Here is a 21,272-nt window from a genome sequence, read left to right on the forward strand (position 1 = left end):
AGGACCTTTATTTTGAACAATGTACAAACATACACAGTTTGTAATCCTGTCTTCACAACAATAAACGCCAAAAGCACTTATCTTATCTGGCTACAAGTTTTAAAATGCCTTTTACCTTTCCAAGGCCAAGACCAAGGCCCTCTTAATCTTTTTAGTGATCATGATTGACTACAGTTGGTAGCTTCTCTGTGACTAAATAATAAGGGTTTATTTGAAAGTGCTCATTAGATTGTTCAACATATAGTATATAAGGAAAGTCATGGGAATACAAATTAGGCACAAAACAAACAGCCACGCAACAGCTGTGTGCTCACATTTTATGTGCCCATGTGAAGGGGGAAGCAGCAGATTTTGAGTCAGTGCCCGTTTACTGTGGCATAGGGCGCTGCAATGGCAAACACACAGGATCGGATATGGTTTGGGAGTAAAAAAAAACATATTTTCCTCATTGGAAGCAGCCAAACAGGGTCAGTACATATCATAATCCTGAGGATAGTTGGTCCCCACAAAGAGCTAAGTACACACACACATGCATTACATACTGTCACATACTGTCTTAGAATAAATTTTTTTTTACATTGAGTTCCACTGAAAGGCCTTTTCGGAAGTGGCGATGTATTCACACTCTTAACACACAGTAGTTCTTCAAGGCTGCTCATAAAAAAACATATATATGCTTAAAGGGTTCACCTGTTCTTATCAGTGAAAGTAGTCCCGTATGATACCAAATAGGTTCCACTAGTCATAGAACATTTTTTGGGTGCTATATAGAAGACTTTTTGTTAAGAGTGTACAAAAGGCAAGTGTGTAATCTCTCAGGACATGAAAGAAGAAAAAAGCCTGCAATGCTAAAGGGATCAGAGGGCAACTCTCCAAAGCACAAGCAATGACCAAAACCACACACACCCACACACACACACCCCTGCACGCACACACATACACACACACTCACGCAGAGGACACAATGCAAGGTGTCACACACGTCTCAGAGAGAATTAGGCACTGCTTCCTCTCCCAGTGTACAAAAACAAAGCCAGTCTTCCTCTTTGAGTCGACTCAATACACTGCTATTTATAAACAATAACATGTCCCCCTGTCTGTCCTCCTCAGGAGCGCAGGCTCGGTGGACACATTGTTTCAGAGAGGGGAACATCTGTCTGGGCTGGACGCTGGACGGCACGGGGTAGCTAGACAGCAGGATAGCAGGACGGCAACTCTGCCACAGGTGTCAGTTACATCTCATCATCTGTGATTTGTTGCCTTGTTTAAAACATAATGAATATAATTACTGTCTAAATTACAGCTATATTAACTATTCATTTGAAGGTTGCAAAAGTGGTCATTTGAGGCCGTGCTGAAAAAGGAAACTGAAAGATGTCCATGATAGAAACCATGTCAGAACCTTTTTTAAATAAATAAATAAATAAACAAATAGTGTACAGTGTAAATACATACAAAGTCATTATTACAGCATCCTGTCAAAATAACATCGGCAACTTTACACTGTGAAAAGTGTTCCATCTGTTCAACCTAAAGCAAAATGACTTCATGTGGCAACACGCAATTGACTCAAATAAATACTTTAAATAATGTTTTTAATGGAATGTATTTATTTGAGTTGAATAAATCCAGTTCAGTTGCTTGTTATTGCAAACAAAATCTAAAATTATTTAGATTTTCTGTTTTTATAGTGAAAAAATGAAGAACTTAGTTCATACTAAGAAGCATCCAAAAAGCTAATAGATCTAATAGTGATGAACAAAGCTGTAGATGTTTTTAAGGTGAAATAAATAAATAATGTTGTTATTGAGATTAGTCAATTAATACATTTGCATTGATCTTGAAATTTAGGGAAATGTTACAAAAATACCTTTTGTTGTCTAGTTTATAATACATAAATCCTCAGGAACCTACCATAGAACATACAAAAAATACATTCACTTAAACTGCAAAAATAAAAAAATTCATTACGGGACAACATTAAACAAGTAATTCTAGACTTGAGTGACAGGGTATGTTTCACAGTTATAAGACTGATATAATACTGCATATGAACTCCTGCAGTTTAAGGGGTTAATAATTTGGCTTCTGTCAAAATATCCTGGGATTACCTCTGTGCATCCCCTTTAGGCTCCTTTGGGCTCCTTTGGGCTCCTTTAGGCTCCGTTAGGCCGCTCTGCCAGTGTCAGTATGCTGAGTAGACCTCCATCGCTTGGCATGGAATTAAAGGGACTGCAATGAAAGCATGACGGCACTTGAGACCCACTGAGAGGAGCAAAAAGCTCCAGCCTGGGATGAAAAAAGGGCCCTGGGCATGCTTTATTGGAGGGAAATAATGTTGTGTCGTGGGCTTTCACCTTCAAAAAGAGAGCCAGCGAGAGAGCACTAATCACGACATGTGATGAGACACTAGAACAAAGGCAAACGGCAGCAGAAAATAACAGCGTGGGAAACCTCTGTGAACTTGAGTTACAAGTAAAGTCCCCCCTCCACCTCAAACACCACCACTGCTACTTCACACACACACAATCCCCAATCACACAAACACACACCAGCTCCTTTGCACACCCCCTCTGACGCCCCACCAACAATCAGAGGCAAACATGGGGGAGTTTATCTTTGCAGCTAAGGCCTGGCTGGTAGCAAGAACAACAACATGAAAACATGCCCAAAGTGTTTCCTCTCATTCATGTATGCAGAACAAGGGGGCTTCTCCTGCGTACTGATGACAATTAAGCATGCTGTGCACGAGTTGATAAGGATCCGGCGCCCTGCCTTTCAGCCTGCCATGTATGAATGGTTAAAGACTCTATTCTCTGGGCTCTGTGAAGTTCCTGGGGCCAAAAGAAGTCACTAAGTTCAGACCGTGTTCTTGCAGGGTGTCTTATTTGCCATCATATAGATGAGTTTTTGTTCTATGCTGTCTCTGTGGGGTGAACGGTGCAGACTGCCACTTGGACATGTGTTATTAAATTCTGGACAAGTGTTACCAAAGTGAGGCCTTTAAACTCACACCATCCAGATGTTACATTCTCCTCAGCCTTGTTGATGGTGATGAAACTGGAAGACATTTGACCGTAATCACTGTTTACTCGTTTCTTTGTGTGAGTGTTACTCTTTTTTTAGCATCTGAAATTGTCTCTGGTCATTGTTTATATACATGCAAATGCATGTAGATGGGGCTGTGATTGGACAGAGAATTGGGGTAAGATTAGACTCTGGGAAGTTGATTTTAATATAGGACACAGATTAGACTCAGGATGAGTTTAGTCTTATAACTGACATTAGATGTATGGAACTTTGTAAAGTACCAGGATTGAGATTAGACTTGAGAGTGAGTTTAGATTAGCTGTCTGATTGGAGTCTCTGGGGTGAGATTAGGCTCAGGAAAAGGGGTTTTAACTGTGGATTAAGATTAGGCCCTAAAGAGCGAGATTAGTCTCTGGATTGAGAGTAAATTTATTAAGGTGAGTTTTGGGGGAGTGAGCTAAGCCCTAAGGAGTGAGTTTAGTTAGATTCAGTGATGTGAATAGACTAAAGAGAGTCGGTTCTTTAGGGGTGAGATTGGACTCAGCAGGATGAGATTAGATTTAGGATTGTGAATGTAGAGTGGGTGGAGTGACTTTAGACTCAGGAGAGTGAAATTAGAAGCAATGAGATGAGTTTAGATTTCATTTAGTTTCATTTAGGGTGAAACTGGACTTAATGTAGTGAGTTTAGACCCAGGAAAATGAGTTTAGACCTCAGGGTGAGATTGAACTCAGGAGAGTAAATTTATTTTGAGGGGTAAGATTAAACATCAGGGGTGAGTTTATACTCATGACAGGGTGAGATAGAGTGAACTTAGTCTTAGGTGTGAGATTAGAAACAGGTGACTGGTGTCAGGAGACTGAAGTTAGGTTCAAAATGTGGACTAAATGTGCTTAGACCCAGGAATGTGCATGTAGATTCAGTGAAGAGGTTAAACTCAGGGGAGTGAATTTAGTTTTAGGGGTGAGGTTAGACCTATGGTAGTGAGTTCAGACTCAGGAGAGTAAAGCTAGTCTCAAGGGTGGGATTTAATTTAGAGTCAAGTGAGTGATTTTAGAGACTAAACGTGTTCTCAGGAGTGACACTGGACTCAGTGGAGTGAGTTTAGACCAAAGAAAAGGAGTTTTCGCTCAGGACAGTGAGTTTAGGTTTGGGGATTGAGATTAGACTCAGGGGAGTGAACCTAGACTCAGGAGAGTGACTTTAGTCTCAGGGGTGAGATTAGACTCGGCTGTTTCCCCCTGCCCGCCGCCCTGCTCGGGATGAGTCAGTATTAGATTACAGGTTCACACGCCCGCGCGCAGACCGCCCGTCGCCCCGGCCAATTGCCCCATTCATTCCAGCGCCGGAGACGGCAGGTCGCCGCTGATTGGCTGTCCGCTCCGGCCTCACAAACTTTCCCACGGCTCGCGCGTGCTGACAGCCGGCCAGACCGACCACGCCCGTGGGGCGGTGCCACGACGCTTCGGCTCTCCCTAGCGGACAGTCGATTGGCTCTCGGTCAAGCGTTATGCAAAGCAGCGTGGGTGTGTTCCAAGAGGCGCCCTGGCAACCGGCCCTTCAATCAGACTCGAAACGGCTCGCTGATTGGATGCCTCGGCGCAGAGCCCGCCCTTCTTGGCTCGGTGCGGAGTTGAAATGATACCGTGGGAAAGCTCGAGGCTTCAAACAGGCAGAGCCGAGAATCAGCTGAACATCAGCGCTGAGACACAGAGAGAGACACAGAGACACAGAGAGAGACACAGAGAGTAAGAGAAGCTGAAGGCAAACATGAAGAGAAATCACGATTTCAGTTCTTCAGACAGCGAGCTGGACGAGAATATCGAAGTGGAGAAGGAAAGTGCGGACGAGAATGTGTAAGTTTTTATGTCGTCGTTGGCGAAAAATCTCTCAGAATCTCAAACTAGCTAAATGTGAGGCATTACTGTCCTCTTTCTAGCTACAACTGCAGACAATAGCTTTCTCTCCGAAGATCCGTGTTTTTCAGTACTACTGGTCACAGTTTATTAGCCCGCACTGCAATATTTACAGTGTCTTACACTGGCCAGCTCAGGTACTAGCAGAATTACCACGGATATTCCTGTTACCTGTAAAAAATGACCATGTGCTGATGTAAGTCAGGGGAGACAAGCACGTGAAGTAATCCGTGTTTTAATAAATACACCCCTTTTCAGTTTAAGGCATCTTCATATGGCTTAAACGTGGCGAGATGTGTCTCTTGTCTTTAATTGGGTCTCAGTAGTGAACTGTCCAGGTTTTAAGACCTTGTCCTTTTCTCCTTTCGTTTCTCCTTCCAGCTGTATGAGCTCTCCTCTCGGATCAGCGTCTCCGTCCACAACGTCTCAAGTTCAGGCGAGGAAACGACGCCGAGGGGTGAGTACAGCTTCCGACAGCCTTTACAGGACAGAACGAGGAATACACATGCTGGGTAAAGATATCCAGCATAATGAGTTATAAAGTCAACAGTGAGTTAATCGATAACTTTTTTTTTTTCCCCACAGATAATCGAGAAGCGGCGCAGAGACCGGATTAATAACAGTCTGTCTGAGCTGAGGAGGCTGGTGCCCAGCGCGCTGGAGAAACAGGTGAGAGACACTGCACCTCACTGCACCTGGTCAGGGCTTCACATCCCTTTTAACAGGCAGTAGATTTTAGCCTTTAGCTGAATAATATGTGCAGTGCATTCAACAGTGTGCTTACTTTCTCTGTCTTCAGGGCTCAGCTAAGTTGGAGAAAGCAGAAATTTTGCAGATGACTGTGGATCACTTGAAGATGCTTCATGCAGCTGGTGGCAAAGGTAACCAATAGTTTTACTAATTTTTCTATATATTTATCACCAAATGTTTGAGTATTGTAAAGTTACCTGACCTCAGTTCAGTTGCGTAATGGTATGAAGCAAGAGATTTGAAAAGCCTACGTTCTTGATTCTGAAAAAGACTAATTTCATACTGCAAAATGATTAAGAGATTAAGGGCAGTCCCATTAAAAGAGGTCTAAGAAGAGTTTTTTTTTCGCTAATGTGAATGGACTTTATGTCTCTGAGAGTTGTAGCAAACAAAACACAGCTTAATGCATCTAAGCAAAATCACTGACCATCCACTTCTCCCTCAGGGTACTTTGATGCGCACGCGCTGGCCATGGATTACCGTGGCCTGGGTTTCCGTGAGTGCCTGGCAGAGACCGCCCGATACCTGAGCATCATCGAGGGCCTGGAAAACACAGACCCGCTCCGAATTCGCCTCGTGTCCCATTTGAACAACTACGCCACTCAGAGAGAAGCTCACTCCGGCCTGGGTCACCTGGCGTGGGGCTCTGCGTTTGGCACCCCGCCAAGCCACCTGGCTCATCACCTCCTTCTCCCGCAGCACCAACAGGGGGCGCCTCTCTCACGCAGTAGCAGCAGTCCCGCATCCTCGTCTTCATCCACCTCCTCCTCTTCCTCATCGTCATCCTCCCCGTCTGCACCCTCGTCCGAGGCCCATGGCTCCAGCAGGCTGACTGGCACGGTGATCAGCGAAGCCGGCCAAGCAGGGCCCCTGAGGGTGACCCCCGGCACCCCCTTACCTCCTGGGCTGACGGCTGCCTCCGCATCCAAGCTGTCCCCTCCCCTCCTCACGTCGCTGTCCGGCCTGTCGGCTTTCCCATTCCCCCTGAGCGCCTTCCCCCTGCTCTCGCCTAGCTCTCTGGGGCCCGCAAACCCCTCCAGCAGCTTGGGCAAGCCCTATAGGCCCTGGAGCATGGAGATAGGGGCCTTCTGAACTTTTAAAAAAGCGCTCCTGGAGCGGAAGGCGGATTTCCATGGACTGAGAGTCAGACCAGAAATGAATCTGAATCTGAATCATTACGAGAAGATGGAGCTTTTCCAGGCTGGACTCGACAAAGTGGAAATGAAGCAATGCAGAACTAATGTGCCAGACTATTAGCTGTGTTGTTTTCTTAAGAACACAAAACCCTGCATTTCCATCCCTCTGTGAGAGACACTTCTCTTTCCAGCTAATCAGGGATAGGTTGTGCTGGTGGTCAGGCTTTTTGCCCATTAACTTCTTAGTCAGACTGTTTCTTTTGTCTTTTAGTAGAACAGGGTGCAATGCTGGTACAATGCCCTGCCTTGCTACTGAGTGAAACAGAGTAAGAGAGAGAGCGAGAGGGAGATGGAGAGATGGGTATTTTTGGGGATGAGGTACTAAAACTTTTAAAAAGGCAGTCAGAGCTGGTTTAATGCCTAGAACCAGGTGTTTGTTGATCTGACAGGAAAAAATACCAATGTGTAGCTAAAAATGTAAAGCAAAATATTCAAATTTGCAAACTCTGTATAAGCCTTGTGTCTCCAGGGTGAAATATAAGGCCGTTATCGTACTCCCTCTCAGATCTTAGCAGGATACCTTGTGGTATTTTGTTTGTATTGAACATGAAGTTGGGTAGCTATGCAATCACTGATACTACATGGTTCACATGGTGTTGGATTCACGGCTGTATGATTTGGAGCTTTTCTATTATGTAAATATATACAGTAAAAAAAGAACTATGCAAAAGAACCTTTATCTCAACTGAATTATTTGCATCTATTTATATGAAATAAAAGGGCTGTTGTAGCCAGTTACTGGGTTAAATCACTGTTAAAACCCCATCAGCCCTCATCATTCCCTAACAAGGGACAGTTTAACAACATAGCTAAACACATAGATAAAACCCTCAACCCAACTCAGCTCTCTCTCAGTGGTGAAACAAGCACACAAAAAGTGCAGATACATGCGGCTTGTCCAGGACAAAGTATAATGGAATATTCAGAGGTGTTTGTATATTTTATGTTTCATAAAAAAAGTGCGCTGACAAATCTGATGTCACCTCTGTTCAGCAGAGAATGAGCGAGTGTGTGGTGGACAGTGCTGCAGCCTGTTTCTCTGCCTCACTCATCTGTTGGCCTTTTTTCTTTTGCAATAAATAATATGCGTGCAATTTGTTCCTGTGTCTCCATTCGCTTCATACTCAATCTCATACTCTTTTCTTAGCATTGTTAGTTCCTGAATTCACTTAAAACATCCTGCATGATGTGTTTCTTCCATTATAATTGCATTATAGGGACATATATAGTCAACATGATGCTCTGAAATAATCATGGAATGTGAGGAAAACCTATGAATACCATATTGGGGGAAGTTTATATGAGTAAGTAGAATTCTTTTAGTTTTAGTAATTAGTAGTTAGTCCCTTTTCTTTCCGATACCGATATTGAACTGGAGTATCGGCACGTACTTTTACAGAGCAAGTCTTTTTTAGGCTTAAAATTAAGTTAATATTTTTAACTATTTCTTAAAAGTAGACTATCATGGTCAAAGCACCCAACCCTAATGCCCCACAGGAATACACAACTATCATCCAATCACACAGCATGAGTATCAACTTGATACAAATGTCCCCTTTATCATTTACACAGGAATCACCAAATGTATGAAAACCTACTGAGAGCAGACTAAGAGGTCTATAGGTGACAGAGTCAGAATGCATGTAGAGAACGAGTGTGTGCAGCCCCAGGGCCTCTGTGGCCTCTCTATGTGTTCAGGAAGCCATTAACAGCCAGGGGATATCCTGGACAATGGCAGGCCGTGCTGGCTCAGGCCGCGTGGGAAGGAGAGAGCGAGGGATAGAGCGGAGCGAGGGAGCGGGATAGAGGAACGAGTGAGTGAAGGAGGAGAGGGAGGAGACGGCTGCACAGTGCAGCTTTGTCCTGGAGCCATCGCAGCAGCACACACAAACTCCTGGTGTGCTGGACTCCCACGCTACTGCAAGCTCTGTGTGACTGCCAGCCAAATCCGTAAAACAGATCCTCCTCCTACACTCACCCGATGCCAAGATACACTCCTTTTCCCTCTCTCCCTGCCTCCCTCTCACTCTATCCCTCCTTTTCTCTTTCCGCCTCTCTCACACTTTATCCCCCAGCTCTGCCATCCTTTAGCATGTCTCTATTTGTGCCCTCATCCCTTCTCCTGAAGTTATGCAACTAGAAGGAAATCTGATCCTTTGATGTTAAGGTGAAGCACCTCAGATTAGCAGGGAAGGACATGTTAGTAGCACTGTGGCTAATGTGCTAGTAAAGAAGAGTTAGCATGGGGTTATTTGCATAATGCTAAATTGTGTCTGTTGGCTTTCAGTCTTGTCAGCAACGTTAGCATTTGTGATTGAACAGGTCCTATGATTTTACAGCACAGAAAGGTGTGAAGTCATTTGCTGCCACCTGCTGGTCATCTGTGCCACTACACCTGTGCACGGTTTTCATTAACATCCATCATACCAGGGCTGCCCATCCTGGTCATGGAGATATACCACCCCTACACACCTCCAACACAATATTGAGATACCAGGATCAGGTGTGTTAGATTAGGGTTGGAGGTCAACTCTGCAGAGTGGTAGATCTCCAAGACCAGGAATGAGGACCCCTGCTGTCTACCACAGGGGGTTAAGGGTTCTTTAGTAAAGTCAATAGTTCTACACCAATCAGCCATAACATTAGTAAATGATGAATGCATACCAGAAAAAAGACCTGCCTTATGTTTTCTCCCTATTGTCTTTGCCATCATAATTTGACTCTTGTCAAAGTGACTCAGATTCTTATGCTTGCCCACATCCTCAAGCAATGACAGTTCACTTGCTGCCTAACATACCCCACCCCTTGGCTGATCTATGTATACAGAACAACCTACAGAGCCACTTGAATGCTTAAACTGGTCTTTGCCTGATGAAATGGCTATTTATGTAGAACCACCTGTATACGGTTCTGTATAGAACCTTATTCTATATAAACCTATTGCAGCAAGTCACAAAAGCTGTTTTAGCACTATGTAGAACATGTTTTTGTTAAGTGTAAAGAATCAGTTGTGGGTTTAATTGTGAAGCTTATTGCTTATTCTGCCTCCACAGTATTTATATTATGATAATTTACATAGTTTGCTTTGTGTCGGAATATCTGTGACTTAGGGGGTCCACATGACTGGAGCTGTTTCCACTGTCAGTAATGCTACTGCTAGTTTAAAAAAATAGGGTTCATGGTTGTATTTTGGCAGCATTCACAAGAATTTGCCTCAAATATGTAAATACAGTTACTGTAATTTCTTTATCATTAGTTGCAATGTCAACAGGATCAAGAGCAATGTTTATACAAATATATCAATATCCAGCACACACGTTTGATTCAGGTTCACTGAGTTCAGTGTGTAATTTTTAATTAGACGTTGCCATAAATAAACAAAGTACTCTATATATCCCTGAAAAGGGTTTTTGACTCATAACAGTGGAGTTGTATGGAACATTGCGTACAGGACCATAAACAATAGGGTCCTCTGGTATATCAAAATAAATAAAAAAATAAAAAAATAATTATATATATATATATATACATAGTTATATATACATTATCTTTGCTAAAGAACTCTTTATGAACTTCATTAACAGAGAATACTTTAAATATTTGCTACAGTTTACCCACAGAGGGTCTCTGAGGACAAAAGCACGAATATTACTAAAAAATATTTACATTTCCATAAATGTAGTTTATTAGTGCATGCTGTCTTATGTTTGCTTCTTTAGTTTTGCACTGGAGGTATACAAGGCTATTATAGCTAATACGTAGAAAATGGAAGAGTGTTGTATAGTGACAATTAGCATTGTGCTAACACTTGCTTCAGACTGCATTGAGTTGGTAAACCCGTTGGTGTCAGACAAAAAACTTGGCGTATTTTTAGTATTTCAGTTTTTTTTTTTTCTTGTTTGTTTGTTTTGCCATAATTTGAATCTGTCTGTTGTTTTAGGACTATATATATATATATATATATATATATATATATATATATATATATATATATGTCAAAATTAAATGAAATAGAAATGCTTCAGAATTACATTTTACATGACCTTCTATTAAATGTTTTTACTGTAAAAATTGCAGCATATCTCTTATCCAGTGCCCAAACAGGGGAGAAATACTGCTCTTCCAGTTCAATAGAATTAAGCATTTTGCTATCAGAACTGCTGGAATATCAGAAATAAGAAAGCCCCCTTTGTTCTGTTATCTCAGTCTTTATTGTGTCATGTATCATTCATTTTTTTGTAATCTAAAGTACTTCTATTTGTAAAATAAAAATACCTTGTTAAAAAAGTTAAGATTTTCCTTCTTCCGTGAGTGTATATTTTGATACGAAGTTTTTAGGTGACATTATGTGGTTTATATCACTATTTGTCAAAACTGGCAAACGTATGTTGGGGCAGTTTCAGCCGCCTTGTAGCCTGGATTTGTCTCTATACTTTTGTCGCATTGATGGAAGGAGAAGTAAGGAGTCTTGGACACATGCTCTCATTCACAGAACCCCAAACCTTTATTCACCACAGCTTGCTCACAAAGATATATGTGTTAAGGGAAGAAAGCGCACAAACAGGAGAAGAGGAGGATGCAGAAGGAGGGTGTGTGATACTGGGTCTCCACCTGCACCAAGAGGAATGGCTCACTCCCACAACACTTTGGACACACACACACACATTTGTACACAGCCGCACATGCACCTATGGACGTATGGATGAGACGGTGAGGCCACTTATGTGTCCTCTTCTCCATTGTGCCCCTACGGTGTCCGTCTGTGAGTTATTAATTCTATCTCTTTCCCTCTGCCACGTTTGATATCTGGCAGTCCCTGTTGTGCTCTGTTGAAGGTCACCATCATTCCGGCATTACTTCCTATATAGTACACTTTGATTACTACAAGAGAACCACAAGTGAACGCAATCTACCTCCACCTCCATTCCCCCCCCTCCTTATTTTCTATGGAAAGGAAATTGACACACAGACAGATCTACACTATATGGGCACAAAAGTGACCACGAGGCACAGATGTCACGTAACGAAGGCAAAGCTGAAACCAAAGATTTAGCAAGCTCCTCCTGAGCGATATGTTTTCTTTGCTAAATCATGTGTGCGTTTATGGTGTGTATGGGAACGTGTGGGCTGTGTGTGTATGTCCATCAATAAACAGTGCATGTGTGTGTATGTACGGAAAGAGATAAAGACCAGATAGGCAGACCGCAAGAGCTGGCTCATATATGAATCTCACAAGAGTCGGGGAAGTGTGCATGTGTGTGTGTGTGAGCGTGCACAGTGACGTCCTACACTCTCCACACCTACACAGATACGGACATGGCCATTGGGGTTGAAAGAGGTGAAACTGCAAAACGTCAGCTAGCTGGCAAACTCACAAACACCGAAGCCTGGTACAAGAGAAACTGCAGCAGATTCCAGAGAGAAAGAGAGAGGAAATGAATTACATCCATTAATACCGAGAGAGAGAGAGAGAGAGAGAAAGAGAGACAGAAAGAGAAAACTATAAAATGGCACACTGCAATACTTCTGTAGTCTCATATATAACAAAAAAGGAAGTATTTACAAAAAAATCAATACCCACTTTCACTGGTTTTGTTTCAAATTTCGAGCAAAAACATTCTTGTTTAGGGAGCAGTGGGATGCATGATACTTCTGGTGTTTCTTTTTTTCTTTAGGAGGGGAGGGATGGGGGATCGGTGGTGTTGGTGCGTGGGCGGGGAAGGGGGGCATCCTTCTCCCTCAGGGTGGGGTGGGGTGTCCGAGACTTTTTCTCTACATGGGGTGGGTGGTCAGGCGGATGGGGAGAGGAGGTTGGGGAGGGGGCTTTAGAGGGTGAGAGAGGGAGCAGTAAGAGGTGAAGAGATGCTCATGCTGTCAACTCTTCCCGCAGCTCTTTGTTCCTGCGCACCACCTCGGCATGCCTCTCCTGCACACACAAACACAGACACAGACACACACACACACACACAAACAAACAAAGCACAAATAAATATTGTATTGTATTACTTTTTCAGACATATTGGATTTACAGCTGTCCCTGCTAATTTACTAGTAGTGTATTGCATTAGTAACTGAATATATTAGAAAAAAATCAGATAAAAATGAAGAATAACAAACCATTAATAACCTTTTAGAAAAAATAATTAATTGGTTAACTGACCATAGAGGATAAGCTAAAAATCACTCCCTGCCAATGTGCCAATATCCAGTCATTCATTTCATTTACTGAACATCTTGCTGAAGGCAATGCATAATCATTTATGAAATAAAGAAATTATGACTGGATTCATTTGAATTAGTATGTAGAGAAATCTAACATTTATGTTAATGTAACATTTATTTCTGTAGGGTTCCAAACACAGTCAAATGATTAAAATGCAGACAAATATTCATTTGCAAATATCAGTGGTCCAAACTACATTTCTGCAATGGATATAGCCTCAACCTTCTGTGTCAGCCAAGAGGCTTTTTGTCTATCTAGACTATCTAGACATTTTTCTAACATCAAATATTATATGTTTGTAGTTGTCTGGCACAGACAGTGCAGAGTAGGCCTATGCACACATGGCAATATAATCCTTATTACAGAACATATCAAATTGCTAATATTTAGAACCCTGCGTGTTGTTGCTGAGAGTTTGTACTGAACTGGGAAAATCTGTTTTAGTCACAGTGCAACACCGAGCTAGAATTCACTACGGGAAACACTTAAGCTCAGCTTTGATTAATATTTTTTTATTATTTTGTTTGGTTGTTTTAAAATTTTAATTTGACATTTATTTCAATTTATAGTTCATTTAAATTTGACCTTTTCTCTCCCTTATTCTGGTTTTATTTATGCCATTTTGGCTTATTTTTCCTTTTTTTGTTTTATATTTATTTCTTAATTTTATGGATGTAATCTTAGTAATTAAATCTCAATTTGATTATTGTATATTAGGTATGCTTATTTTGATTGATATAACAAACTACACTAAGTGAGCAACTATTTTCTAGCAAATGCTGGTAATGCTAAATATTTGAAATATCTTATAAAATTTGATTATTTAAAATATCAACTAAAATGTGTTAATTGAATTAAAATACAACAAAATCACACTATAAACACACTGCCTGAGTTATTTCACATATTTCACTGAATCTCTAGGCATCAATGTGTGCTTCAAGCGCCCTCTTGTGGGATTGTTTTGTAATCAAAAAAACGTATCGATTGATTGACTACCTCTTCAATCCAATCCAATCCGATCACACCCTAAACCTCTGAAATTCAATCACAGCCTTGACGTCTATCATAACACTCTAAACTCTGTCCTCACCTTCTCCTGCAGGCGCTCGAGCATGGCCATCAGAAGAGCCTTGCGGTTCTTCTTGTTGTGCTCCATCTTCGAGGTGAGCTTCTCCTCTGCCATTTTGCTGAAGTTGCTGTTCTCCTCCATGGCTTTCAGCAGCACATCCCGCTCGTGCTCACGCTTCTCAGCCAGAGCCTTTAGCACCTGAGCCTCCTGAGACTGCGGGCACAAAAAGAGAGAGGGAGGGAGGAGAGGGGGGGGGGGGGGGAGTGGGAGTGTGAAGAACAGTGGAGGACATATGGAGAGTCACTTTGTAGCAGATCATCCTGATCAATAACTGACAGCCTGCAGGTGAAGCAAAAACTGTCAATAACCTCCTACAGTCTGTTACACCAAATAAAATCAGCTGTGGTGGTCAACAAATGACAGGTCAAATCAAATCAAATCAATAATATCAATAAGCAACTGAGGTCTTGAATGAAGACCAGAAGATAATTGTGCTAAATTCTTCCCTTTTGCAGAGTTTAGAGATTTTTTTAAATATGAAAACAAAAAGCTATTAGGCAACTGCAGTTATACCTTCTTATATACAGTCTTATATACAGTCTTCTCTCTTTTGTAAAAATCTTGTTGCTTTATACAGGGTTGTCATTTTTCTACTACGGAGTATTTTATTGTGTTCCTACTTATTTTGTTTGTTTATTATTTATGTTTTTTTTTTTTTTATTATCCTACTGCATCTTCAATCTGTATTTTACAATGTTTCTTTGTGTTTTCAATTGGCCTGTTTTATTACCTGTGTCAATAAAGTACTAAACTAGAACTTGTCAAAGGTTCATCTATGAAAGAAGACAACTGTATTAAAGCATCTTAGATATTTTTCAGAAAAAAAAGTTGAAACCTATTTAACTGGATAGCTTGTAATGCATCAATGTGCAAAAATCCAGGGAAAAAAAATAAGGGCACCAATTGTTCTATTACTTATTAGAACTGGACCATGAAAACTGCTCAACGCTATATAATTCACTTACTCTCCTTCGGTCCTCAGCGGCCTCCAGCTTCTTCTGAATGTCTTCCAGAGAAACATCCCTCTTCTTGGGAGGAGAGGTGATGCTGTAGCCACCGTCAGACACAGGGGAAGGAGGTTTCAGGATCACTTCGAAGGCCTGGCCAGAGGCCCGCTTGTTAATGGGCTTGACCTTCATGTCTGAGCACGCAGAAGACAAGGGGAGACATATGGCTACGCTTTAAAAGCAGCACTACACTGGAGAGCACAGCTTCATTAGAAGACTTTTGAGGATTTATGGAGGACTTCAGTTTACATATCCGTTAAAACGTCATTAGAAAGCAATCTAAGGCATCTATCTAAGACATTTACTGCGCTTAATAAAAATGAAAAAAACGAATAAATGCTTTGTGCTGCCATGTAGACCTGAAAGCTCCTCGGTGTGTTAAAAGGTTTAATCCAGCAAGGGCTTCACATCTATTTTTTTACTAGCACGAGTGTTATTAGACAACCTCATCATCGTTTTCATTACCCACCTTCAAATTCGGCCATTATCTTATTGTGGGCCTCTGGGTAAAAGCAGGAGCAGATGAGGGAGACGAGGGACAGCTCCTTCATCTTCTCTTTGTAAGCTGCAGGGAAACACACACACACACACATACACACCACATCAAAAACAAAGTCCTTGGCCCAGATTCGCAATCTCTGTCCCTGAATGCTTATTACAGATCACATCCTTACATGCAGTGGAAAATAAATATTCAAAAAAAAAAAAAAAAAAAAAAAAGCATCAAAGCAGGTTTCTCAGAGGGCTGAATTAGCAGAGGCATTGTCTCCATTTTTGTGGGCGGTTTTTGAAGCCTCTGAGGAGAGAATGGGGGTGCCGCGTCCTCAAATGCTCCTATATCCCAAACAACCATATTCCCCACAGGATTTCTGCTGCTGCATCAAAAACGAGTTACATTATTTATTTAGCACATGTCCGACTGGCATAGTGGAAGGAAATTCCTTTTTTGCTGCTACTGGTTTGATCTGGGAAGTGAGTAGGATGGCAATTTACACCAAATTAGTACGTCGTTACAGTCGGATTAAATTTTTATCATATTTTGATTTTCCAAAATGTCTTCAACCTTCTTCAACCTCAATGCAAATAAATCAATTTTAATTGGTCTGTGCATCATGAAACCAGAACAACTGGTTACATATTGAAATAACCATCAAAAAGTGAAGAACATCAAAAATTGAGTTAAAATGCATACGGTTCCAACAGCGATGATATTTTTCATGGCTACTAAAACGTTAGGAATACAATTCCAGCTTTATGACTTTGTTTTATCAAAGATATTGCAAGCAAAGTAATGGATATTACCGGTAGACAAGTTGTCTTTTCTTATTTTGCCATTAAATATAGTTCATTAATCATGAATACAATTAATATAACTGAATATAAGTTCTTTATTCCATTGAAAAAGTGAGGCTTTATCTAAAAAGGTCTTTTTATTTATTTTTTCTGATCACATGCCTTCCTGTTTCTGCACTGTTTCACATAGATAACATAGTGAAACGCCCAGTTAACGAAGCATTCTCATAATTCAGTATTTTTACACAATTTGTGGGGAGTTACCCCTTATTTTTCATAAATAAAATCAAGTTAGCTGCTGTGTGTTTGCATAAAATAATCAAGTATAATTGTTGCCTCATGGCAACAGCATGCAGCACAGGAGCTGCAATCTGCACTGCACACAAGGGGGTAAATGAACACTCTGCTACTGAAACACTGCCATTTCCACAGTTTTTTTGCATTAGTTGTATTTTTTAAGCTTTTCCAAGACCATAATAAAATATTATAAATATGAATTATTAAATATAATTGCATTTATTTGCAGGTTTTTCTCATTTTCACATGTTTATTCTATGTTCATTTAAAGAATATATAACCTATGATCCTTTTGAGCATCAAATGTGAAACCTTGTTTTGAGTTCTATTGTCAAATTACAATCAAATAATGTTGTTATATAATTATATATATATAATATATAATAATATATAATAATTAATATATCATTATGTCCAAAGCATGCAACCCTACCACAATTGCATAGCACCTACATATCACTGACATTACAGCAAAAATCCAAAAAAAATTTGACTTTTCTGTGTTCATATAACAAGGTAACTCCCATCACTGAGAAATTTGAATTGTTCCTTTACACCAATTCTTGGCAGGTTTTACAGAGATGCAGCAACACCCTGACACTTCCTGCACTGCCGCAACGAGTGCCCTCCATCCAGCCCCCAACGCCAGAGGAAATCTGATCAACTCTTCCTCTCTCTGAAGAACTTATTAACCCTTCCCCATACGCTGAGGAATTGCAAACCAGAAGCACTAAAGAGACGAAAGCACTCCCACTGGGATTATAAACTGAACCCTGAGGCAGGAAAATGGGGTGGTGATGCTGAGGAGGGGGTTGGCAGACAAATATTGAGTGCTCTCCCTGAACGTTCACACACACACGCAAAGCAGCCATTTCCTTCTCAGCTCTTCAGTGAGGAAGAAATGAGGGGGATTGGCAGCTCAGTGGAGCATGTAATTCAGGTTAGCTGGCTGGTAAGCAGGTGAAAAAGGAAATGTCAGAGAAGGCCCGATGTCTCTCTGTGCTCGGCAATTGCTATAATTAACAAACGTCACTTAGAGAGAATGACCAGGGCTCAGCTGCCCAAACCTCAGAGACCACGCCCAAAGTCCTTGCAACACATCCACTTATTAAAACGTCCTCAGTCAGTAACAGGTTGGCAACAAAGGCCACATCAATAAGGAAATGGCGGCCTTTTGTGTTGCTTCTTTGATAATGCACCAGCATGCCCACCCTGGAAATCAATACCCCCCCTCCACCTTCCGCCCCTCTACACACACCCTGTGTCCAGTGCGGCGATGCAGACCTCTCCCCTCAGATGTCCTAATCCCATGGAAACTATCACTAAAGGCAGACATGACAACACTCTTTTTTATCAGCTGCGACATTGTGAACACAGGCCACAAGCCTAAATGTTAGTCTTGCTTGTCAGAAAAGCTTGCGAGGCATGGTGGAGACGGCTTCACCCAAGAGACCAAAATGTCACTTCTCAGAGATACAGATAACGTTTGGCCACACCCCTGTGGTTTGCTGGTTGATTCCTAGCTTCTGGTCTCTCTATGTTTAAAAGCTACCAAATGACGAAAGGCTTTCTTGTGCACTTGATCCCCAAACCTCTTCTTCCCTAAAAGGTTTATCAGGGAGAAATAAAGCCGCCGGATTGGATTTGTGGATCAGATTGGATTAGTTACACCCAACCAAACCCGCGGCTCAAATCTGGAGGGAGGATGTGAAATACAGCAGGCCGGGCTAATCAACACTGGATACAGGAGATAATAAAGCTCTCTAAAAGTCAATGTGAATTGGAAATCCTAACAGATTCTCCTTCTGTGGTGTATTTCCAAGTATCAGGGAGTGTCACGGAGTTCACTCAATGATAGGTGATGATTAGGCCTTACTGTATACCTCTTATTTCTCCCTAGGCTTTGGTTTCATTTAGATCAATAAAATGCCAGGAATGTATCTCTCTCCACTAAGATCTGTTCAGGGTCTTATAAATATTCTATTGATTGTATTGATTGAAATGGCCTTTCTCATTATTGTGAAGCTGCAAAGAGGCCTTTTGGATTGTTTTGTTTCTTCTGTAGTTTCTAAACAGAATGAGTGCTGTAAGCCATATTACTCTATTAATCTTGACAACCCAAATTAATAAACATCTGATAAAAATGTACCATCTTGGCCAATCTGCAATGACTGGGCGGATTATTAAGATAATGCATATTTTGAATTGTCTCACTGCAGCCTGATGGACACACCCATTTATTTACACTTTTTGTCCCACATAAAGCTTTTTTCTTTTCTGGAGGCCTTTGCATGGTCTTATTTTTAATTTACATACATTTGTTTTATTGGCCTGCCATTGTTTGGCTCCATTTTAGCAATAAAATAATCAATATATAACAATGCAGTTTGTTAATATACTGAATAATCAATATAATTAATGTAAGTTAATGTAAGTGAATTTTTCTATTGGTAAGCTGTATGTACCCATAGCACCATAGACACACATCAGACCTGTCCATACTTCCCAAAAAAATGGTGAAAGGACAGATTCCCAAATACCACGAATGCTCCCGAGGCAGGCGTCATCTTTTTTTTAGGTGACAAGAGATGACAACCAGAACAGCGCTTCTCACACGGCTCCACCACCCCAACCTTTTACCCATAATTCAACGAGACCAGCGTGCGCCCTCTGCCCGGCCCGCCCCACTCCCTCAACTCGCCCCAATCTCCAGGCGCGAGGAGACATGTTTATGGGCCAGACGACTTGAGGCCATACACATCTATTCTATTACAGGGGTCTGTGAGTGCACACACACACATCCACCCATCAGTCATCACTCTGGACAGCAGGGTTCCAGTCAGAAACACATGCATATGAATAGAAACGGCTCATGAATTAATCATCCACATCAGTGTGCGATCGTATTAATCAATGTAGAGGTGGTGACTTGAAAGGCGTTGGGTATCCTGTGTTAGGAAATATGGGAGCTGGAATTGGTCGGTGAGATATACTGGGCCTAATCATAAAAATAAATAGAAAGAAAAAAAATCCTGAAGGGTTTATAAGGGAAAACTCAAAAATAAGGTAATGGATGCTGTCCAAAATCAGAGCCATTTTGACTGATGTAGCCAGTAACAAATGCAATAGTGCCATCAGAAAGGCAGGAAAACACCATGTCTGCTTATCAAGCCGAATGCATCAGCTTTACGCAGGCAGTGTATCATAACCTCTTTTGTCCTGACAGCCTCGTCTGGACGATGCTGCACCCACATTTAATAGCTGTGCAGGCTTTGGTAACATTAAGGGTTAGAAAGGAAAATTAGGAGGGGCGGATGGCCTGCATTGCTTTCTGGCTTCTCTGCATCCGTCATTGTTCAGCTGTAGTCGATCATATGGTGCGCCCTAGATCTTGGGTGGGGTCCTTCTGCATTATGCTGGGTCAGACTCGAGGCTCGGGGCGGCACGTGCCGCATCATCCGCTCGGATACCGTAACCTACACATCCTAAATCAGTTCCAGAGGGCATGCGAGCATTTTATTTCCAAATGCGTTTTGCAGTTCAAAGATGGTGCATTGAGCATCCGTCATACCGATGTAGGCTACTGACGTGCACACCTATAAAAGGGCACTGGCGAAGGCACTGGAGAAAACGATAAAGCATCAAATGCGTCAGAACCTTAAACAGACGAATTCGTCCATACATGCAGCCCTTTATTTTTATTACTGTTATAATTCCCCCCCTACATGCAGTAGACTGCACCCAGTCCTCGACATCACCATCAGTCTGGATCTTTTGTGCAGTGAGGGTGTCGCCTCCCCGCCGTAGCATCTCCCTGCCTCACGCAACCCAACCTGTATCCAAATATCAAAAGTACCCAGAGAAGAGCCAGTCTTACCGATTGCGGTCTTAGCCATGGTCGCAGGTGGTGGCGTGACGGGTGCTGCGTGCGTCCTAGTGAACGGTGTGGAGAAACAGGACCGGGGTAAGGCACTGAGTCAGCAGAACAGCGCTCTGGGTGCGGAGAGAGAGGAGCGAAGTGAGGCGGGGCTTCGGAATTAATTACCAGCGTCAGATTGGACAGCAGAAGGTCGGGGTTGCCAGATTGGATACAGTGTTCCCAACTCAACCCGCGCGTTAAACCGGTCGTTTTGGCGCAACGTCTAATAAATATATTTTCACTCTTTTCCCAAATATAGCCACAAATCACACACATATATTTTAATAAAGTTTAAATGTTTTTTTTTTTTTGCACTGGAGATGATGTAGCTAGCATGTAACAGCAGCTTGTACCCAACCTATTAGCATTGTGCACATTCGTTACGCATGGGGTTACCAGTTCCTCCAGGATTGTCCTGGATTAAGGATTTTGGTCGCCGTTTCAGGACAAAAAGAAACATTCTTCAATACAAATATATCACAATCCACAAGTATTTACACATGATTTGT

The 21,272-nt window shown here is 41.8% G+C and overlaps 2 protein-coding genes across 2 annotated transcripts; one reads left to right on the forward strand and one right to left on the reverse strand.

Moving 5' to 3' along the window:
- Positions 1–4,713: 4,713 nt before the first annotated feature.
- On the forward strand, positions 4,714–7,986 carry hey1 (hes-related family bHLH transcription factor with YRPW motif 1). Its single transcript, XM_072674807.1, has 5 exons — positions 4,714–4,886; positions 5,328–5,403; positions 5,532–5,615; positions 5,746–5,827; positions 6,142–7,986. The coding sequence occupies exons 1-5, from the start codon at positions 4,801–4,803 to the stop codon at positions 6,786–6,788; spliced, it is 975 nt and encodes a 324-aa protein (XP_072530908.1). The 5' UTR covers positions 4,714–4,800; the 3' UTR covers positions 6,789–7,986.
- A 3,386-nt stretch (positions 7,987–11,372) lies between these two features.
- Positions 11,373–20,856, reverse strand: stmn2b (stathmin 2b). The gene is made up of 5 exons (XM_072676018.1): positions 20,722–20,856; positions 15,724–15,819; positions 15,213–15,388; positions 14,209–14,400; positions 11,373–12,818 (listed from the first exon to the last, which is right to left on the reverse strand). The coding sequence occupies exons 1-5, from the start codon at positions 20,738–20,740 to the stop codon at positions 12,759–12,761; spliced, it is 543 nt and encodes a 180-aa protein (XP_072532119.1). The 5' UTR covers positions 20,741–20,856; the 3' UTR covers positions 11,373–12,758.
- Positions 20,857–21,272: the final 416 nt, after the last annotated feature.

The sequence above is a fragment of the Salminus brasiliensis genome, chromosome 3 (assembly GCF_030463535.1).
Source record: "Salminus brasiliensis chromosome 3, fSalBra1.hap2, whole genome shotgun sequence".
NCBI classification, from domain to species: domain Eukaryota; kingdom Metazoa; phylum Chordata; class Actinopteri; order Characiformes; family Bryconidae; genus Salminus; species Salminus brasiliensis.